The 20669-nt window shown below is 46.3% G+C and overlaps 3 protein-coding genes across 3 annotated transcripts in view; 2 read left to right on the top strand and 1 right to left on the bottom strand.

Moving 5' to 3' along the window:
• Positions 1–111, top strand: part of T265_01938 (hypothetical protein) — a gene marked incomplete at both ends in the record, with an annotated part of 3026 nt that extends 2915 nt beyond the window's left edge. The window contains one exon of the mRNA XM_009166076.1: positions 30–111. Within this exon, the coding sequence (XP_009164340.1) occupies positions 30–111 (82 nt within the window). The remainder of the gene's footprint in view (positions 1–29) is intronic.
• Positions 112–296: 185 nt separating this feature from the next.
• On the top strand, positions 297–3137 carry T265_01936 (hypothetical protein; the record flags this gene model as incomplete). Its single annotated transcript, XM_009166074.1, has 2 exons — positions 297–418; positions 3014–3137. 2 exons carry the CDS (start codon positions 297–299, stop codon positions 3135–3137), a joined length of 246 nt encoding a protein of 81 aa, XP_009164338.1.
• On the bottom strand, positions 916–6369 carry T265_01937 (hypothetical protein; the record flags this gene model as incomplete). The annotated part of the gene is made up of 4 exons (XM_009166075.1): positions 916–2446; positions 5762–5909; positions 5947–6243; positions 6278–6369. The coding sequence occupies 4 exons, from the start codon at positions 6367–6369 to the stop codon at positions 2042–2044; spliced, it is 942 nt and encodes a 313-aa protein (XP_009164339.1).
• Positions 6370–20669: the final 14300 nt, after the last annotated feature.

Here is a 20669-nt window from a genome sequence, read left to right as displayed (position 1 = left end):
GTTGGATCTCTCGTTTGTGATGTCTCCAGGCAACTGAATGTGCTGCACCAGGTCGCCTCATGTTTCAGTCCCTACGACATTCGAGATATCGCGATACATGTAAATATATAAATATATATAATAAATGAATAGAATAAAAATAAAAAATGAATGAGTGAATGAATAAAAATAAACAAACGTAATAAATTAAAAATAAATATATATGAATATGTAAATATGTAAAAAAAAGCTTATGAGTAGTACATCACAAATACTCACATGTATCGCGATACCTAGAACATCGTAGCGACTGAAACATGAGGCGGCCTGGTGCAGCACATTCAGTTGCCTGGAAACATCACAAACGAGAGGTTCAGCTGGGTTCCAGGTGTCACTCGAATGAGTGTATATTCGCCAGTGCAATGCAATTTGGTTTCAAGTAGAACATAAGGTTGACGGAAACCCGGGGACTGCACCTACCTGATGAGCCCCAAAAAGGGCGAACCGTGGGCTGACCTTATGAGTAGTACATCACAAATATTTAACACAAAACTTCCCTAGTGTGATCAGATGTGCTCCATTCTAGCAAGCGTACTGCATAACTATTTATGGTCCCCATCATGTCCTTTCTTTGTTGTGACCAACATGATATCAGCATGAAGATTCACCTACGAAATCGATTATTTATCCTGGACGAACGTGCCGTTAAAATGAACTAACATGTCATTCGTGCCATAAGGTGAAGTCCTCACCAACATACCATTGGTCTGAATACAACTAGTCTCCTAATCTTCCTTTGGGAAGCCCTTTTACGAGAAAGGTAAAAACAGAGCCCAACGTAAGGACCTCGGTGTCGTGATTAAAATGTTGGCTATCGAGTGCTTGTCCCCGAATAAACCGGCCCGATGATCCGACTATAGAGACAAATTACTTGTTCAAAAAAGCTGCAGTGATAAAACTTCAAAGTTTAATTTACAAGCCATCAAAATATTGTCTGACGGCCAATGTGCTGTGTGAAGAAGTTTCCCTCATTTGCGAAGGTCAAGATTACAAGCTTTTGCCTAGCGTTCGACATCATAACAAACCACAGAGTACTGTGCGGAGCATGGGCAAAACAATATCAAGAGAAAACCAGTGGTTCAATTAGCATACGCACATGCAATCAAACCACGGCGTACTGCATCATGCCAGACCTCCGGTTGGTCCTAAAGAGGGCAGAGTTCAAGTTAAAGGTAGACTGAAAAGGTGGATTCAGCGAAGCAGTTGGGACACTATTATTCAGGCATATTCCATCACACTGATGACGTTGCTGAGCGCTCCAAGTGAAAAACTAGAGACACCGCTGGTGGCATTCGATTGACTGATAATCGACGCCAATATACTGGCGAACTAGTGCGCAAAATCAAAATACGTCGAAGCGAAAACGGAACACGGGAGTAAGTCCAGTGCGTGTAGAAAGATGTTGGGACTATAGAAATGACCCCCAAAACAAACCGAGGCTGGCCGTTGTGATAGGTACCAAAAGAAGATCACTTCCATAAAGTCATTTGGCCAAAGAGTGCAGGGAGCTGGTTAGCATTGTGCGGGTCATTGGGATGGTAATAGTGGTATGGTGTGTTAACCCCTTCACTCAGTCAGCATATGTACATAATCGTAAAAATCCGCAAACAACAGGGTGTACGGATGGACGTATGGATAGGCGTAGTGCGAGTAGTCGAAATCGATACAAAATAGTCAATCCCACAGAAAGCTAATTCAAATTTCTCAGCCGTAAACATATGAAATGCCACGGCATTAGGACAAGACTTGGGGCAGGTGTAGCTGGGAAAAAAACGAAAGACGTAAACGGTTAACCGATCAAACAACGTATTCGTTTGCCAAGGACGATGGAAAGGGGTTTGGATGCGTCCCGGGAATAACATACTATGCACAGGAGGATTCAAAATTGAATCGACAGCCGAGGTGACAACGTCCACAGAACCCAGCGAAAGAAGTCGACAGCGATTGAGTGACCATGTGCACTAATCAGCTGATGGGGTGAAGTGAGGTAGGGTCTGAATATCTAAAAGAGCTTTCGTCTATTCCCTTGTCCCCCAGACTCTTCCTTCTGCTCACTCTCCTCTGCCTTGTTGGTTGCGTTCGGTTCTGGGAGCGCCGCTTGTTGGCGTGTTTGTGCACTTGGATCTTCGTAATTCGGATCCGCAGTAGCTGAGGATGAAGTCGCAGCGGTCCGTTGTTTCAGCATTGTCCAATCGAACACATAGTCGAACTGGTGACTCATTGTGCGAAAGAGGATTCGGAAGAGCTGACGCAAGTACATGTAATCCGGACTTTCCTCGAAACGGAGACCTCGGCAATAGTTAAGATACATTGCGAATTCTGGAGGAAAGCCCTTACACAAAACCTCTACGGATGTGGACATCTTTTTCTCGCTGATTTTTTCGTATTTTTGACGCTTATTCGTAGCCTGAAAGGGAAAGTAAATAAGCTGTTAAGCTTGATCAAGCTACTTCCACTGATTACATCGAACAGCTGCAAGACAACATGCCTGGCTTTCTCGCTGTTCTAGCATAATGGATTTATTCTATTCCCTACAATATTTGGCTCCTACAAAATGTACAAATCAGGGGCACACCAACAGCAAGAGAAAAATATACAGTCGGGCTAAGTAAATGATCTCCGTTAGTACAGGCATGCGGTGTAGAAGCACAGCATGTCAGAGGTGTGCAGCAGGGCTTTGGAAGTTCTGCATGAAACGCTCCTAAACGTGACGCCGCGGCTTTGATGCGACAGTTAGCACAAGCTTAATTCAGTTCAATTATGATACATTAACCATGTATCAAGAGTACGTTCATTCTACCTGCTACAGTTGGCAGAAGTTGTAATCAAAACCAAAATGTCCGACAGGCATCGTGAACTCAGTCACCAACTTGGTATATTTGACACCAGACTACGAACACCAAGTCGAAGCAATCGCCCGTACAGTGTGCAACTGGCGTTGATGAGCCGCCGAATATAGCTCAGTTTAATATAGGGATAATGATAATAATAACTGTTCAGCTGTAATACCCCTTTGGTGCCTGGCTGACAAGTCACCCGGAGAGAGCACGAGGGCTTGGATACTGCCAGGTTGCCCAAGCCTAGACAGAGGAAATTGAGATGCAGAGGTCGGGTTCGAACCACAGGCCTTCTGGTCAATAAATCTGGGCTTTAACTACTGAGCAATCACGCCCAAAACTGGGTTAACCTGATAAAGAGTTTGGTGAGCTAAAAAACCGCTAGGTAGGCATTTTCATTGAAAGGAATTACGGGATCGAACGTGTCAGATTTAGTCAACCAGGATTGTGCTCTGAGGATGATCACAACGAAAAAGGCGGATATAGAAATGTCAGTGCAACCACCACGTCACTTTTACCCACTGAGATCGAGGATATTGATGCGGTTAACGACGGCCAATCAGCGATGTTTTGGCTTCCTCCCATTAGCTGAACTAACGCCTGGGGAGCCCAGCAGCAGCCAAATGAGAGGACAAAAGATACCTATAGTTTCGAGCGCGGCTTATGCCCCAAACTTTGCCCAGTTGCCGGCCCCGACACGACATGCCAGCGGTCTAGCAGTCATGATAGAGCTGCATCACAGGTCAACAAAGTCTAAGTTCATTCCCACCACAGTGGCACTTGTGATAACGGCAGCATGGTTCTACACCGAAAAATCTCTGGCACAAACGACACACAAGTTAGTTTCTCCGGCCGAAGGGTTGCTGCGTTGTTGCTCAAAATCCACCAACAGGATGTGTCCATGAGTATTGTGAGCAACCACAGCAGTGACATAGAAATAAAACAAACTGAACCCTACGTCATGCGGCAAGTCACCAAGTGTCAACTTCCTTGACTAGCCTCATCATTCAGTACACCTTATCCACCCCGTGGCAACATAATTCACACTTATGCCTATGGCGTATGGTGGTGTGATCCCTGCAGCCTCAACCCGAGCGAAATCCCACCGGTCACCCATTTGCAAAGATCACCTAGAAAAGGTTTAGAACCATCCCACTGGGGCATAACCAGACACGGCAAACAAGAGGCTGCAAACCTCGTAATTATTCCAAACTTTCGAAATGAACCAAAGGCATCTCGCCAAGCACAGACACTTCCACTCAACGGAATGACAGGACCATCAGCAGCAGCAGCTGTAACAACCGCGTACTTAAGGTACAAAGGTTTGAGCTGCCACAGTTTCGCTCACCGATGATTTGGGGAGGTGAGGTAGATAGCTGTACATTGGAGGCGGTAGCTGATATAACTGAGGTGTAAACACAAGGGTGTCAGCAGCTTTTCATTGGGGAGATTGGGAGGAGAGCTACGCATTGGAGACAGTAGTGTGGATATACGAGCGCCATTGGGGCTATGTCTGACAATGTCTCCAACCATTGATGTGTCCCTTCTCGGGGTCCCCATTCCAGAGGACCGCAATCACCAGCGCAGCTGAGTTTGCTAATGACTGTCATACTCCACTGCCAAGTCATTGTTTGACCTCCCCTGGCTCGCTTCAACCCTTCACGTGGTTCTGAGAAAAGAGCCTTCCGAGAAAGTCGCTCGACTGGTATACGGCGAACGTGGCCAGATCAACCTGTAGAATGTGATCGATTCATCTATCGTGGGGGTTATTTCTTCCGAAAACCATTCGACTACATCAGCATTACTGATCTGATGTTCAAGCAAGACTTGAGCAATGCTCCGAAGGCATAGATGGTCCTCAGCGCGCAGCGACCAGGTATCTGACCACAGTTTCAGGGTTACTGGGTTTAGATACAAAGACTCCGTAGAAAAATCCTGGCCAGGAAGGACAAAAGCACCGTTCTCTGTCAGTTACAACCAGGCGTGCAATCGCTTTCACGGTGGTCCCATGAAGGGACCCGTCAGCTACAGTTATACAGAAGGCACCATTCCCCGTGGTGCCTTCTCACCAAATCTTAGTACGTTCTTCCAGTTGTGAATAGAAACGGAATAGGGTACTAGAAGATAGTAAGTGCTAAACAACGTTTCGAACAAAAGATGCCTAATTCGCCTGTTTCTAGTGAAGAACATCAAACATTTGAGTACCGAAAGCCTGTATTCTGTAGGTGACTCAGTTCCCAGTTTTCTACTGACAGATAGCCTCACTGCTTACAAAATGGAGTACAGTACCAGGTCCATTTTGTACGACGATATGCTCAACAGAGCACGTGTAGTCCTTGATTATTATGATCGAAATTCAAACCTTAGACACTGTCACGGTTAGCTTACAGCAACAAGATGGGCGGTCATCTATCATCATCACCATGGGCAGCATGAAATGACTATTCAACACTGATGCTTCGCTGCCATATAATCCTGATCTATTTAAAAGCCTTATTGTGAAGAAAAAAGGTGAACAAGGAAGGGGCTTATCGGTACCTTACTACAATCATTCCCAGGTATCTATACCTAAAGACACTCATTCAGGCAACCTGGAGAGAAACCGTCAGCACGAATGCCATAGACATTGATTAGTAGCCATATCTTGCATTATATCCAACAAGGCGCAAAGGGGATCACGCGGTCCCCATCCCCATAGGTGAGTGGAATTGGCAGCGCCAAAAACATTTCGTAATCTCTGTTATCTAACTTTGTCCATTTTTATCACATCTGAAGTGAGCCTAGTTGCAATAACCAGGGAGTGAACATAGAAGAGCATAAAATCACGATGGTCGTAAAGCAATGTGATAATAGAAATAGGAGTGTATGGAAAGCCATGGACTCACCCGTAATCCTTGCCAAGGAAGAGAGCCACGGTTAAAATACATCAAGACGTAACCAAGTGATTCCAGGTCATCCCGCCGAGATTGTTCGATCCCAAGGTGGGCATTAATGCTCGCGTAGCGAGCTGTACCGGTGAGGTTTTTATCTTCCCTATGAAGAAAATGCCACCCAACGAGGAACAACAAACCTATATCCAATGTGTCGACCGGAACGAGCATCGCGGAATCGTTTAGCGAGCCCAAAGTCGATTATATAAACCTTGTTACAGTGACGGCCAATGCCCATGAGAAAGTTATCTGGTTTAATATCACGATGTATGAGGTTTTTGTTGTGAACATGCTCTATACGAGCAAGCATTTGATCCGCAAGCATCAAAACGGTCTTCATGGTAAAGCGCCGGCAGCAGAAGGTGAACAAATCCTCCAAACTAGGGCCAAGCAAGTCCATTACCAAGACCCAGTATGTCCGGACGGAACCATACCATCTAGGACGTGAGTAACTAGCACAAATGCGCTCACTTGGCTTGAGGAATTCCAATCGCGCCGGCGAGCATACGATAAACCTTATGCTCGAATTGTAGCTGTGGATGCTTGGCGTACATGTTCTCCATTTTAACGGCGACTTCCTGTCGGGAAAATAAATAAAAATTGGCATACAAATTAAACAAAAGCGGGAATCGATAAAATCCTAGGAATCAAAACGAAAATGGACGTATTCGAGTGAAGGTGGCAAGGATACCAATTCCCGAATGTTCGAACAGATTTACGTAGTCTAACAGTGTAAGAGAATGAACACCAGCTGGCAGTCATATCAACGCAAAAACTAGAGCAATCAGCTGCACAAAGAATGATCAAACCCATTTCATGTAATTACAATGCAAAAAACTTGGACCCAGAAATTCTCAGGTATGTCCGGTTCCCGAGTCTCCCCCCAAATTAAGCCGTAGATGAATGGCTACCTTATTAGGAACGGTCCAAGGAATCACGTAACACTAAACTCACCGTGTTAGGGTTAGTTCGATCTAGAACCCTGGTTCCGAGTGCTCACAGATTTGCGCAACACCTCTGCGTAAGTAGATAAACCACGACTGCGTCAACATAGTTGCACGCAACCCTAGTATTGACTTGGGATAGCTCCTGGGTTAAAGTTAGGGGCTGATACCAGCACCAGCGAGGGTTGATATGAAGTCACCAATGCTGTGGTATTGTATTGGCACGCCGTGTAACCAATGCTGTGGTATTGTATTGGCACGCCCTTTTTGTTCAGGGTTATCACCCTGCTGCTCGTGCAAGCCGTCATTCTACACGTATATGGTGGGCACGATTTCTCTACTTAAAAAAGATCCGTAAGCCCTTCATATCATGCTGTATCGGTCCTTGTGGGTGAAGGGGCTCAAAAATGAGTGGATAGTTGGTCATTGTAAGGACTAAGGAAGTGATCCGTCAAAACCGGATTTTGAACCGAACTAAAACTTACTACAAGTGGATGCGAGATGGCCCAAGTGGTTAGAGCGCGAATTTACTGACCAGAAGGTCCGTGGTTCGAATCCGACCTCCGCCACTCGACTTCCCCTGTCTAGGCTTGGGTAACCTGGCAGTATCCCAGCCCTCGTGCTTCCTGCGGGTGGCATGGCAGCTAGGCACCGAAAGGGTGCTACAGCTGAACGCACAAGTGGATGCTCAAGAGGGAGAGCACTGCTAACTGGTGCGGTAATTAGAGACCAGCTAGCGCCCAAATGCCCGGGTGAAATGGTTACTAACAAACACCCAAATAGATGTCATACTTTTAGAGCGAAACCGTGTTCATTTTGGTTCCAGAAATGCAAATTATGCATAAGAATCACCTTGGTGTACATTAGAATTAACTCCCTGAAACTAGTGAGCAATAAGACCGATATTCTGGTTGAAATTTAGAACCTGCCGATATACCAAGTCTTCAACATGGACCATGATGGCTGCATTAATCCAACTTGCCATTACCTGGTATTCCGTATCAAGAGATAAAGTGCCATTTGTCTCGCTTGGCGGCTATAACACTATAGTGTAATATTATCGAGCTCCGAATAGCTCAGTTGTCATGACTATATAAACCATACCTTTGCATAGATCATTAACTCGCAATTCTCACCATATTTTCAGCTCACTGCCGTTATTAGAAGATTAAGGCGTACGTTACACCCTTCTATACTGTCTTCCTTCCGAACTCGTCCTGGAACTACTCGACTCTCGTAACAACTAAAAAAGAAATGGATCATATTCTCCGACCCACTATTTTTGATGCTGATTCTCACTCATCAGATGGCATGAAACGACGGACTCATTGGTTCCGTAACTTTAAAGTTTACATTGACTCAATCAAACCTGAAGGTCTAAATAAATTGGAAACTCTCATACGTCACACTGACCATACAGTGTATGACTTCATTGCAAAATGTAGCGACTATGATTCTGCGATAACCTTGCTGGAAAAACTTTACATTCGCCCGAAAAATATCGCGTATGCACGCCATCTTCTAGCTACATACAGAGAAAAACCTGGTCAAGATGTCGACCAGTTCAATAAAAAACTGAAGTCACTTGCTAAACACTGTGAATTCAAAGCAGTATCTGCTATGGAAAATGCAAACGAAGCAGTTCGGAATTTCTTGATAACCGGACTGCAGTCGAATACCATTCGGGAGAAACTGCTAACCTGGCATGAATTGGACCTTGACAAAGCCCACGAGGCTATACGAGCTCTCATACTTGCACAAAAACACTCACAATCATACGTATACAGACAAAACGTCATTTGTTCAGTCTACTTCTTTGTTAATTCCGAAACAACAGTTTGTGTCCAACCAAAGAACCAGTGTGCAGTTATGGAAGAATTGGACATTTTCAACGCGTCTATAGGTCCCAAACCTCGAAATATCACGCGGGCTCAGGTCAATGCTCCTTAACTTCTTCGCTATTCTGTGCTGCTGCTCCTAATTGCCTATCCAAAACTACAACTGATGTTCTGGTCGACGGCGTTGTTGTCCGAGCTCTTATCGATACCGGCAGCTCCAGAAGTTTCGTTTCATCATCAATCCTACAAACTCACAACTGGAAACTATCTCCGTACGATTGTCTGATAACAATGGCATCGACGATACATTCGTGTTCCACCTTGTGTACCTTGTGCCTTGTGTACCTTCAGTACAAGGATGCTACATACGAATGGTTCAAACTTTGAGTATTACCGAACCTCTGTGCAGACGGCCTTCTCAGAAGATTTTCTGGGGTTACATAATAAAGTCGAAATTCCATTTGGTGGCCAATGGGGCACTCAAAATGTATGTGGCGTAACATCCGCAAAACTGGAATCTCCATCCTCATTAACCAATCTTGCTGAGAATTACAAACTGATCACTACGACATCTCGCTGTCATACACTGGAAAACGAACAATTCACACAAACCGAAGTGGACCGAATGCTCATCGATGGCATAATCGAACCATCAGATTTTTCATGGAGAGCACAAGTGTTCGTCACGCGCAATTCGAATCACAAGGGACTATGGTGATAGACTACAGCCAGACCATCAATCGCTTCACCCACCTTGATGTTTATCCCTTACCAAGACTCGACCAAATGATTGAAGTCATCGCACGCTATACCGTCTACAGTGCACTGGATCTCCAGAGTGCATATAATCAGGTTCCAATAATCGAGTCAGACAAGTCATTCACAGCATTCGAAGCCGCCGGGAACCTATACCGATTTCGGCGCATTTCTTTTTGAGTGACAAACGGGGTCACGTGTTTTCAACGAACGCTAAACAATATAATCAAAACCGAACAGGTCAAAGACACACTCGCCTACATCGATAACGTTACTGTATGCGGCAAAACGAGAGATGAACACGACCGTAATCTTAGGCACGCTCTCGATGTGGCTAAAACATACAATATTATTTTGAACGATACAAAAAGCAGTTTCGCAACTGAAGAGATTACTCTCTTGGGTTACATGGTCTCAAAAGGTATTATGAAACCTGACCCAGAACACATGAGCTCTAAAAGACAGCTCCCAATTCCACAGAACGGGAAATGGCAGCCGAGACCCGTTGGCCTGTTCGCCTACTATTCACAGTGGATACCGGCGTTTTCTGACAAAATATTTCCGCTTCGTAAGAATGTCCAAACAGCACTCGAGAACCTTAAACACGAACTAGAGAATGCAATGGTGGTTACTGTCGACTACAATATTCCTCTCATCGAAACTGATGCGTCCGACATCCCCATTGGTGCATACCTGAGCAATGGGTAACCGGCCGGTCGCTTTTTTCTCCAGGACTTTACACTGCAAGCGAGAAAAATCATTCTGCTGTCAAAAAAAGCATACGCTATCGTCAAAGCGATCCGCAAATGGCGCCACTATCTGCTAGGGAGGTATTTTAAAATGATTACGGATCAACGTTCGGTCGCCTTTATGTATGGGAACCAACAGAAAAAATAAAATAAAGAACGACAAGATTGAACGGTGGAAAATCGAATTGGCAGGGTACAACTACGACGTCGTCTATAGACCTGGAACGGATAATAGCATTGCCGATACTCTCTGTCGTAACCTTTGTGCTAACAATGGTGGAACGGAAAGACTTGAAGAGGTCCACAATATATTATACCGTCCCGGGGTCACGAGATTCGCACATTTCGTTTGTTCTAAGAACCTTCCTTTCTCAGTTAGCGATATCCGACGTGTGGTGTCCAACTGGTCCACATGCTCCGAAAGCAAACTAAAATTTTGTAACACTTCGTGGCCAGCTTATCAAAGCCACACAACCGTTTGGACGCTTCAGTATACACTTTAAAGGACCACTTCCCTCAAACACTCGTAACAAGTACCTCTTAACAATAATTGACGAGTATTCTCAACTCCCTTTTGCCTATCCTTAAGTCGATAAGTCCTGTTCCACTGTGATTCGTTATTTGAGTATGCCTGCTTACATTCACTCAGATCGCGGTTCTGCGTTCATGTCAATTGAACTCAAACAATTCTGGTTCGATAAAGGCGTTGACATTAGTCACACCGCTGTACAGTCATGCTGTTCACATAACGATACGCCAATGGAGTCTCCCTACCTACCTGGCTTACTGTCCCTTGGCTGATCCTTTTAAAACGCAATGATCGAGTCTTTAAATATGACCCTCTGGTAGAGGGAATGGCACTTGTCTCTCGTAATCCACAGTACACCCACATAGTTCGTCCAGATGGCAAACACGAAATTGTATCCCTACGCCGCGTGGCTCCTAAAGGCAACGACATGATACCCGACACAGAACTGGAACCAGTACATATCGCCGAACAAAAGGAGCCTCACGCAACACCAACAGTCCACCGTGATTCCTCAGAGACTGAACTCATGCCTATTAACGATGCTTCATCATCCCGTTCTAGTGCGGATCCAGGAAATCACTTGGACATTCTCACTTGACAACAGCGCACTCACCCGTATAATCTACGCAACAGAGGCGTAAACGACTCCGCGTAACTACTACAGCTTTTTAATATTTTTTACACTCTCCGTAAGGTACACACTTATTCCAAGGCGGGGAGAATGTCATGACTATATAAACCATACCTTTGCATAGACCATTAAATCGTAATTCTCACTCTATATTTTCAGCTCACAAATTACCATCATTAGACGATTAAAGCGTAAATTACACCCCTATATTCTTTCTTCCTTCTAATCTCGTCCTGGAACTACTCGACTCTCGCAGGCCATAGTTGAAATCTCAACAAATGAGCTTATCCCAGACCTTGATGGGAAAACCGCTCGAAGGAACAGTTAAGTCAAGGAAAAACAAATGAACAAGCCGTAAGGTTGCGACACCACTCCGGCGCACAGCTGGCATACAAGTCGAAATACACGACGGCTAAAATTATGCTAGGTCGCCAAAAACTAAGCGGCAGCAGTTTCGCGCCTTGACAGCTATGTTATCTCCAAACCATTAAGATACTCAGAACATCATGTCGAACTCGGTACCTTCCCTCTCCACCACACAACTCTACCACCAGCGGCATGGAAGAAAATCCCAGATGCCGGCATGTCTGTTGACATTAAAAAGGCATACACCACTGTGCTGCTAAGCCCCCCCCCCTGTTATCATCACACGGGAATTCGTCGCTTTGCCACCACTCCCATGAGGATCGATGAGTCCATAAAAACTAGCTGGGAATCACCACCATGCTACCACTGAAAGTCATTCACATAGCCCCTCTTAGTAGGGAGGGTTGTTTCCTCGTATGGACTATATTGAACAGGTATTAATGTTGTTGCGAACATTAGAATGCCTACCCCCGCCCCAACACAAAAGCAAGCTACTCCATAGAATCGAACGGGTTTCGATGTATTACACTGTCAAATATGGTGAATCATTATCTAAGGCGGTAAACATGCCACTCCGATAATGAGGTTGCAATCCCGTCGCAGAGTTCGAAGAATCCCTGCTACGCACAAGGATGGGTGTTGTTCCTAGTTGTTTTTTACTGCGCAGCAAACGGAATAAGAGACCAAATTTCACGGATCGTCAAGGAGCACAATTAAACAACGACAGCGAGCACCAGTGTTGAAAAATTTTACACTGTCGACGACGATGATGAAGCCACAAGGAAGCAATATCCGACCTCAACTACGGCAACGATCTTGTCAACATTAGGCCTGTGTTTGACGCATCGACCAGTAAGCCACCATGATCAATCCGGAGGCCGTCAAAACAACTGACCTGAGATAACACGGTCATGGGTATTTAAAAACCTTGGACGCATTATCCTAGATCGTACCACCGCAGAGACTGGATGTACCGCAAAGCAGCGGTTTTACGTGCCCCTACGACCCATTGAGCTACACCCTGAAACCCAGTTCATACCAGGGTGGTCAATGGATATCGGACTGATGAAAGGTTTCCTGGTCCTACAGGTTGGGGATTGGAACAGGCTCAGTAGCTTATGTCTGGTATGATGTATTAGCACTCACCCACTGTCCTCTGGTTAGACCTTTGATCCAAAAACTTAACTTCAAGAACCTTGTTCGTCACCCTCAGTGACTTCTGCGAGTCCGTCCTTGGTGACAGTCCCAATCACTGAAATCAATGTTCAAACTTCAGACGCCAGTCAATTTAGCTGCTTTTACCGTTCGTATTGCGAAGCAACCAGGACAGCAGGCTGTTGTTCCTAGTGCACTAGATTCTCTTTACGCTGTTTGTTGCCTACCATAAAGCATCACCAGACTCAAGTGCAGCGACTGAATCGGCTACCGCGTCGCTCTATTCCTGCCTCTGATTGCACACTCCTGGAAGCTGCAACTGGATATGTAGTGGCCGTTGTTCTGCTGAGTCATCAACCGAAAGCGTCTCCGTCAACAGTCCGCCCCTGTGCAGTCGGTTAGGCAATGTCTGTGGAAAATCTCGAGATCCGTCGCTTCCCATTTACTGTGTTGTAGCTCTGATTCTGCGAAGACACTAGATGTTCTTTTAAACGGGATACTAGATTAGACATAGTTGTAGTCGCTGACTACATTATCGGGAAGTTATGTAGGGGTGATATGACAGTGGTCAGAGCACGAATTTATTGATCGGAAGGTCAGTGGTTCGAACCCGGTCTCAGCCAGTCAATGCTTGGATAACTTGGCAGTATCCCAGCCCTCGTGCCTCCTTCGGGTGGCATGGCATCTGGGCACCGAAAGGGTGCTACAGCTGAACATTTATTATCTCTGGGTAGGTGTCATGACTGTTGTCTGCTTATTATTGTAATCACCCTATATACCCGTACCGAATATTTGTATGTACATTTCAGCCCATCCACGCTTGTTCCCAGACAAGTAAAGGGGCGTCCATTCTCGATAACCCGGACTCGCTTGTAACTCGTTCCAAACGTAACACTAGGCTCAGCACCGCTGAGGCCCAAGCAGGTGGTCATCGTGGGTTGGACACAGGGTGAACAGACAACAGAGAGCACCTGCTACAAATTTGTGCTGAACAGTGTTCATTTGCACTACCAGCTTCGGGAACAACGTGACGACCTGAAATCTACCATCGAGGAAGCCCCGAACCCAAACGGACCACATTGCTGTCAGTTAACGATGGCGAGAATTCGTAAATGCTTGCCGCTCCTTCTGGAATCCTGAGAATCACGTCATTCGTTCTTCTATTGCTGCTCCCCCCCCCCACATTCTGGTATACGCATAAATCCCGCTTGGTCATCGATAGACTTACCCCGAAATAAAATAACTGTATCAGAACTGACTCCAACGCCTCCCTAGTGATCCGATATTGAATGTTCAAGATTGGTGAAGAGTCACGCAGTTATGTGATGCTACAACTTCCATCTGCGGTACAACCCCGTCAGCCTAGTCCGCAGGCTGTTCTACTTGGTTGGTCCACAGTCCCCCAGAAGTTCCTTGTCAGATTCCTCTTGCCAATGGTCTGATATCTAGAAAAGACTGAGCCCCAGTGACCCGTGAAAGCTTGAGAATTGGATGAAGCTACTGTTACAGGAAGTAATAGCATCCTGTTTTAGCTAATCCGATCAGCTGGGTCGATAGTGGGTGATAGAGAAACCAGCTCCAGAAACGATGAGACTTCAATTCAATCAGAGAAGCGCCAGTTTGAACGCGGGCAGAACACTGAACGCTCAGTTGGTTCCCACCAACTCAATCTCTGGCAGGACCTAGTAAACCCAAGTGTAGCGTCCATACCAATCAGCCACAGACAACGGGAGTCCACCGCGCAATTTCAATGCTTCAGCCCAACAGAGAACAAAGTTGTTAAGGCGCGAATTTACTGACCAGAGCGTCTGTGGTTCGAACCCGACCTCTGCATCTCGACATATGTCTAGGCTTGGATAACCTGACAGTATCTCAACCTTCGTGCAGCACCGCAGATAGGCACCGGAAGGGAAGATAATCGTTCACTGTGACACCTTTCCGGTGCCTAGCTGTTATGTCACTCGAAGGAAGCACGAGGGCTGGGATACTGCCAAGTTACCCAAGCCTAGACAGATGTCGAGATGCAGAGGTCAGGTTCGGTCAGCAAATTAGCGCTCTAACCACTGAGCCATCTCGCCCAAACAAAAGGATGTTACAGTTGGACGATCCTACACAGGTTGATCTATCATCGAAAGGGTCGAATTCGAGAGAATTAAGCTCGGCTTCACCATGGCCGGGGCTGCATCGATCATATCTTCACTCAGTGACAAGTTTCGAAATCAAACCACTCATTCTGACGCCCAACAATGATGGCTTCTCCAAATTTCAGATCTGTTTTCGACTCCACTGATCGTCAGAAATTGTGGCAGTATCTGGCTTCAAAGGGAATCCGTTCTAAACTCTAAACTCTTGTTAAGGTCATATGGCTCAGTGGTCAGAGTGCTAATTTACTAACCGAAGGTCCGTGGTTCGAACTCGACCTTTGTCTCTCGACTCACACTGTCTAGGCTTGGGCAACCTGGCAGTATTCCAGTCCTCGTGCTTCCTACCAGTAACATTAGGTTAGGTACCGAAAGGGTGCTACATCTGGGCGATTTTCTTACGATTTTTATGCCTCTTCTCATGGAGGCATATACGTCTGCGGCAAATTCTCTTCCGAGTTCTTTACAAAGCAGTGGTGTCGTGCGGGGACGAGATGGCCAAAGTGGTTAAGAGCGATAATTTACTGACCAGAAGGTCCGTGGTTCGAATCCGACCTCCGCCACTCGACTTCCCCTGTCTAGGCTTGGGCAACCTGGCAGTATCCCAGCCCTCGTGTTTCCTTCGGGTGGCATAGCAGCTAGTCACCGAAAGGGTGCTACAGATGAACGCTCTATTGGTGTCGTCAAGGGGCGTAATAAGTCGTCCTCTAGCTTCGTAAACGATGTACTACCCAATTCTTCTTTACCTGTCTGACACATCGGGGATCGAGACTTCCGGTGAGTTCGCTCACTGACATTGAGTATGCACATCATATTGCTCTCCTTGGACCAAACTCTAGAAATGCAAACTACGTTAAATTAGGTAGTCCTGTCACACGGTCCGGTATGTGTTGCTTACCTGTGGAGTGTTACCCAAACCTCACACCTACAGGTGGACCGATCGATCTGGCAGATAAGTTCATCTACCTGAGTAGCTGCTTAAGTCCCGAACTGGAAAGACAAGAGCAGCGTTTGCCAACCTCCGATGTCTGTGTAGCCGATGTGACATCAGCCCAACTGTTGAGTATACAATGGCCGGTCCCATCTGTCCTACCTTATGGGTCAGAAGCTTGGCCACTGCGTGTGGTATGGGTCGCACTGCCGCAATGTACACTCTGTCCTTGACAAACTAACGTAACGTCGGAGCCATGGAGGTTGGCAAAAGCTGCCCTGGTCTTTCAGGTCTCTAATCAGTCCATCAAGATGTACACAATCGCTTAGGTAAACAAACTTAAATACCACACTGACTGTTTCCCCCATCCGCAAGCAAACGTCTTGGGTTTGATTCCACCTAGTCTTGTAGCACCACTTTACACGTTGCAGGTGTGAAACACAGAAATATTTGTTACTCAAAATGACTTCCATTTCAGATGGGTTTAAAGCAAGGAGAACAACATTGTCCGGGGTCGTCTGTAAGCGAACGTCCAAGGAGCATTTTAATCCTCGAAGCTTCACTAACAACCGTTCAGCTGTAGCACCCTTTCGGTGTCTAGCTGCCATGCCACCCGCAGGAAACACGAGGGCTGGGATACCGGGATACTTCACTAACAAAGTTGAGGAGGGACGGTGAGGGAGGGCAGCCTTGTCTTATACCACCAGAAAGCTACACCAACAGGCGACAACTCGCCGTACGTGCCCACAGGAATTCACATAATGGCCTCATAGGGGACAAAGTTGAAAAATGACCGTGGAACATTTAGAGGTGTCGCTGTTCAATGACTCGCCTCAAGGTCGATGCATTCTGGGCCAGGGTGAAGCCCAGATCGATTCTCACGAGCCAGTATCTCCCGATCAACCTGCGCAAAACAGATCCACCAAGGATGCCATGGTCACCAGACCGATGCCACGATGGTTTTCTCATGACGCTCTTGAGCTCTTTTTGAAGGGATTACGGTCGAGACAACCTACACCACTAGTACGGCGTTCGTACTTCCCTGATAAAGTCATCAGAGTGCTTACAACAGACTCACCGCCTACAATGGAAGGTGGGGAGTAGAGACCATCCAGATCAGGTGCCTTGACGCGCTAAAGGGATAGCTCAAAACGGACTTCTGTTGTTGACAGTGGGCTAGCGTCGACGTGCTATTGAGGTGGGGGCGAGATGGCTCAGCGGTTAGATTGCGAACTTAATGGCCGGAGGGTTCGTGGTTCGAACCCGACCTCTGCCTCTCGACTTCCCGTCTAGGCTTGGGCCTAGCCAGCCCTCATGCTTCCTTCGGGCTGCATGGCAGTTAGGCACTGAAATGGTGCTATTGAGGTGCGTTGGGTTCTCTCAGACGTTGAAGGATGCCAGGTGAAAACTCTTCAAAAGTTGTCGGCCCATCGCTCAAAACAACGGTTTTGAGTTGCCATTGTCTCTCACTGACTGTTTGGCTGACACCTGTCTTCTGGCCCACGGATCAAATTAGCTTAAAACAGACGCATCTGTTGCCTGCAGCGAAATGTTTGTGGTTGGAGCGCGAATTCACTGACCGGAAGGTTTGTGGTTCGAATCCGAATTCAGCTTCCAGACTTCTCCTGCCTGGGCTTCGGTAACACAGCAGCATCACAGCCCTCGTGCTTCCTTTGGACGGGATGCCAGCTAGGCCCGATCAACTCGACACTGCTAAACTACCGAAACTCGTCCAAGCTGAACGGCAACCACAGTGCTGACGGAAAATGAGGCCCGAAAAAGGCTATGATGGGGGTCAATTTGCGTATCCAAGATAGAGGGCGAATCGTTGATTCAGTCTCTCCACCGATAACTGATGGCGACATGATCCAGGTCAGTGTCTAGCTTGCATCTGGTGGCTCGGTGAGCGCTTATACTGAGAGACTGCACTGGACATAGACGACGTTCAGCACACAATTGAGAAAATTGCTCTCCATTATGCGTACGGTGTGCATTCCCCTCGATAGCAGATCGAAGCTATGAGCATTTGCGCTGGTATAACTGAAAGCACTCTAGGTATTGTCATGACTATGTAAACCATGACTTTCATACACCATTAACTCGGAATTCTCAATCTATATTTTCAGATAATGTACTATCGCTATTAGGCGATTAAGCGTACATTACGCCTTCCTTCCTTCCTATCTCGACCCGGAACAATCCGACTCTCGCAACAGGTATGTAGTAGTAGTAGTAGTAGTGTGTGGTAGAATGACAACAATGCACTGGAGCTAAGTGCATCAGTGTATGCCAGTCGACTGAATCACTCGGTTTTTGTTTGCAGAACCACGCGAAGGATGGAGACGAGCCAGAGGAGGTCAAGCAATGACTTGGCAGCGAGGCATGAAAGCTATTACTAGGAAAATCAGCTGCGCTGGTCACTGTCGTCTCCCTGAATGGGGACTTTGAGAGGGAACACATCAATGGTTGGAGACATCGTCAGACATGCCTCAGTCGCGCCCACAATGGCGTTCATGCATCCGAGCTATTGCGTTCAGTGCATACCTCCCTCCCAATCTTCCATTTAAAAGTCCACTGGCGGCCCCGTATTTACGCACCAATTTATCAGCTACCTCCTTCAACGCGCAGCTACCTTCCCAAATCATCCATGGACGAAATTGTGGCAGCTGCAACCACTGTACGCTAAGTACGCAGTTCTTACAGCTGATAATGATGACGACGACCAGAACTCCAGACAAAAGCATTACCAGGGTGTCCTATGATGATCGCCAGTCAACTACTGGGCCTCAATCTACCGCTAATGGTCATATGACCTATTCCGTACAATGTTAATTGTAACGAGCTACCCGTTAGCGCAACTGACTAGTTCAACCAATACACGGATATGCAGTTATTGTGAAGCTGTAAAGGAAAGAACATAATGTAAATTGCGTCTAAACTAAGCGCACGATGTAGCTGATGGACTTAGGTGTAGTAGGACAGGCTAATTTCTGACTGAGGGCCCTGGAAATTAGCTCGCGTCTCTACCTGCCATATCTGGACTATCTGTAACGAGCGACGCGACAATCCAGAAGAACCAAAACTCAAGATGATAGCTCACTGAGCCACTTAGCATATCTTATAACCCGTGGAGCGGTAAACCGTCCAGCTCGGACATATCTACGGCACCTAGCTGCCATGTAATTTGCATGCAAGCACGAGGGCTGTGTCAAGTTGCCCAAGCCCGGGCAGCAGACCAGATGTCGAAGGTGGGTTTGGATAAGGAACCGACGGACAGCAAGTACGCCCCCTAACCAATGGGCTATCTCGAGCGGCAAATGTACTCCATAGAACTATACGTTTACTTTGCAATTTCCAGTATCAGTTGACTGAAAAGATAACGGGCTACAGCGTTTGGTGCTCAAAAAGAGCGAGGCGGGATGAACAGCTTAATCCTAAATCATGGAATACGACCGCTGTCGCTAGCTCGTTAGGCATTTCTGTGCATCATCATCATCATCATTTCTGTGCACCCAACAGCCCACGTGCGTAGGTGTCGGAGGTTAAACCGGATATTCTCCAGAAAGTTCGGAGCGTCACTTTGTATGCGTTACATCCAACTAGTCGAGAATTACCGGTTTCCCGTTAAACTAACACCGACCTAATTTCTTGATTAGTGATTCGATGGAACTCAAACTAAGATATTTAAAGCATTTTAGTCCAAATACTGGTCTGGTGGCTAGCACTCATTGGCTGGAGACCCCTGACTGTCACACAGGACTTCCACCACGGCATTCTAACATTTTGGAAACTGGTGAGTATTTGACTTACATCAGCCATTATTCCCCTAATTTTCATCCATTATTACCAACAGGACAAACATGCATGGAGAAAGCCAGGCAAATGGACTTAGCACTAACGTGCGGCGGGGAACGCAAAATAGTAACCCATACTCACCTCACCAGTTAACTGGTTCACACCTAGGTAGATGTCACCAAAAGATCCCGACCCAATCTTCCGCATTAGCCGGTATCTATCATTTATGATACACTCTCCTCTGACAGATTCAGCCATGATGCAACCCTCCACTGGCCGATGCGGCCTTTAGCGCACATAAACAAATCGCAGTTCACTACACTTTCCTATTTCTAAGGTGCTTTTGCTTAAGACTGGTCACAAAAATTTCCTAGCTTTTACTTATGGCTCCTTCAATGTGAAAAGCCGTAGGTGCATCAACGCCTTTCGTTTATTCAAGTGAAATGACTTGATGAGGTGTGGAATACGACCAGGGCATCCTATTTTGGGCTGTTTTTTTCCCTAAGGCCGCTGCGGGTCGAATAAAAATGTTAACGCAAAAATGCTCCATTTAATTGATTTATGCTCGAACCAAAAAAATCACCCTAACCTAAATTCGTTGTCCTCCGTCTTTAGGCTTGCGGTGAAATTGCTTCAACAGTGGCTCCAGAAATGTTTGTTGAGACATTTGTGAATATCCAGGTTTAAAATTTTACGACATTTTAGAAACTGCTGTTTGAATAGGAGAAGGATAACTGTGTGGTATTTCTGCGGTAAGCGAAGCGCCAACGCCATTTTTTCATGGATGGGCGTTCCACAAATGCAGTAGTTGGCCAGAAAAAACAACAGGAAGTCGAGGAATCCAAGGAAACTAGTAAGCTGCGCCCTTTCGCTATTGAAAAACAGCAGGCGAAGCACCGGCTATTCAGCGCATTTTTGCCTAAGTGAGCACGGGAGCCGTTTTCCGTCCACCTCTTATTACCTGCAACACAATCATAAGGTGGTCAAATTTTTTGCAAGATCAGTTTACGGCAAACCGACAGCTAACC

The sequence above is a fragment of the Opisthorchis viverrini genome, assembly GCF_000715545.1.
Source record: "Opisthorchis viverrini unplaced genomic scaffold opera_v5_22, whole genome shotgun sequence".
Taxonomy (NCBI): Eukaryota; Metazoa; Platyhelminthes; class Trematoda; order Opisthorchiida; family Opisthorchiidae; genus Opisthorchis; species Opisthorchis viverrini.
The sequence above is the reverse complement of the archived record's forward strand: the minus strand, read 5'-3'. Positions and strand labels throughout refer to the sequence as shown.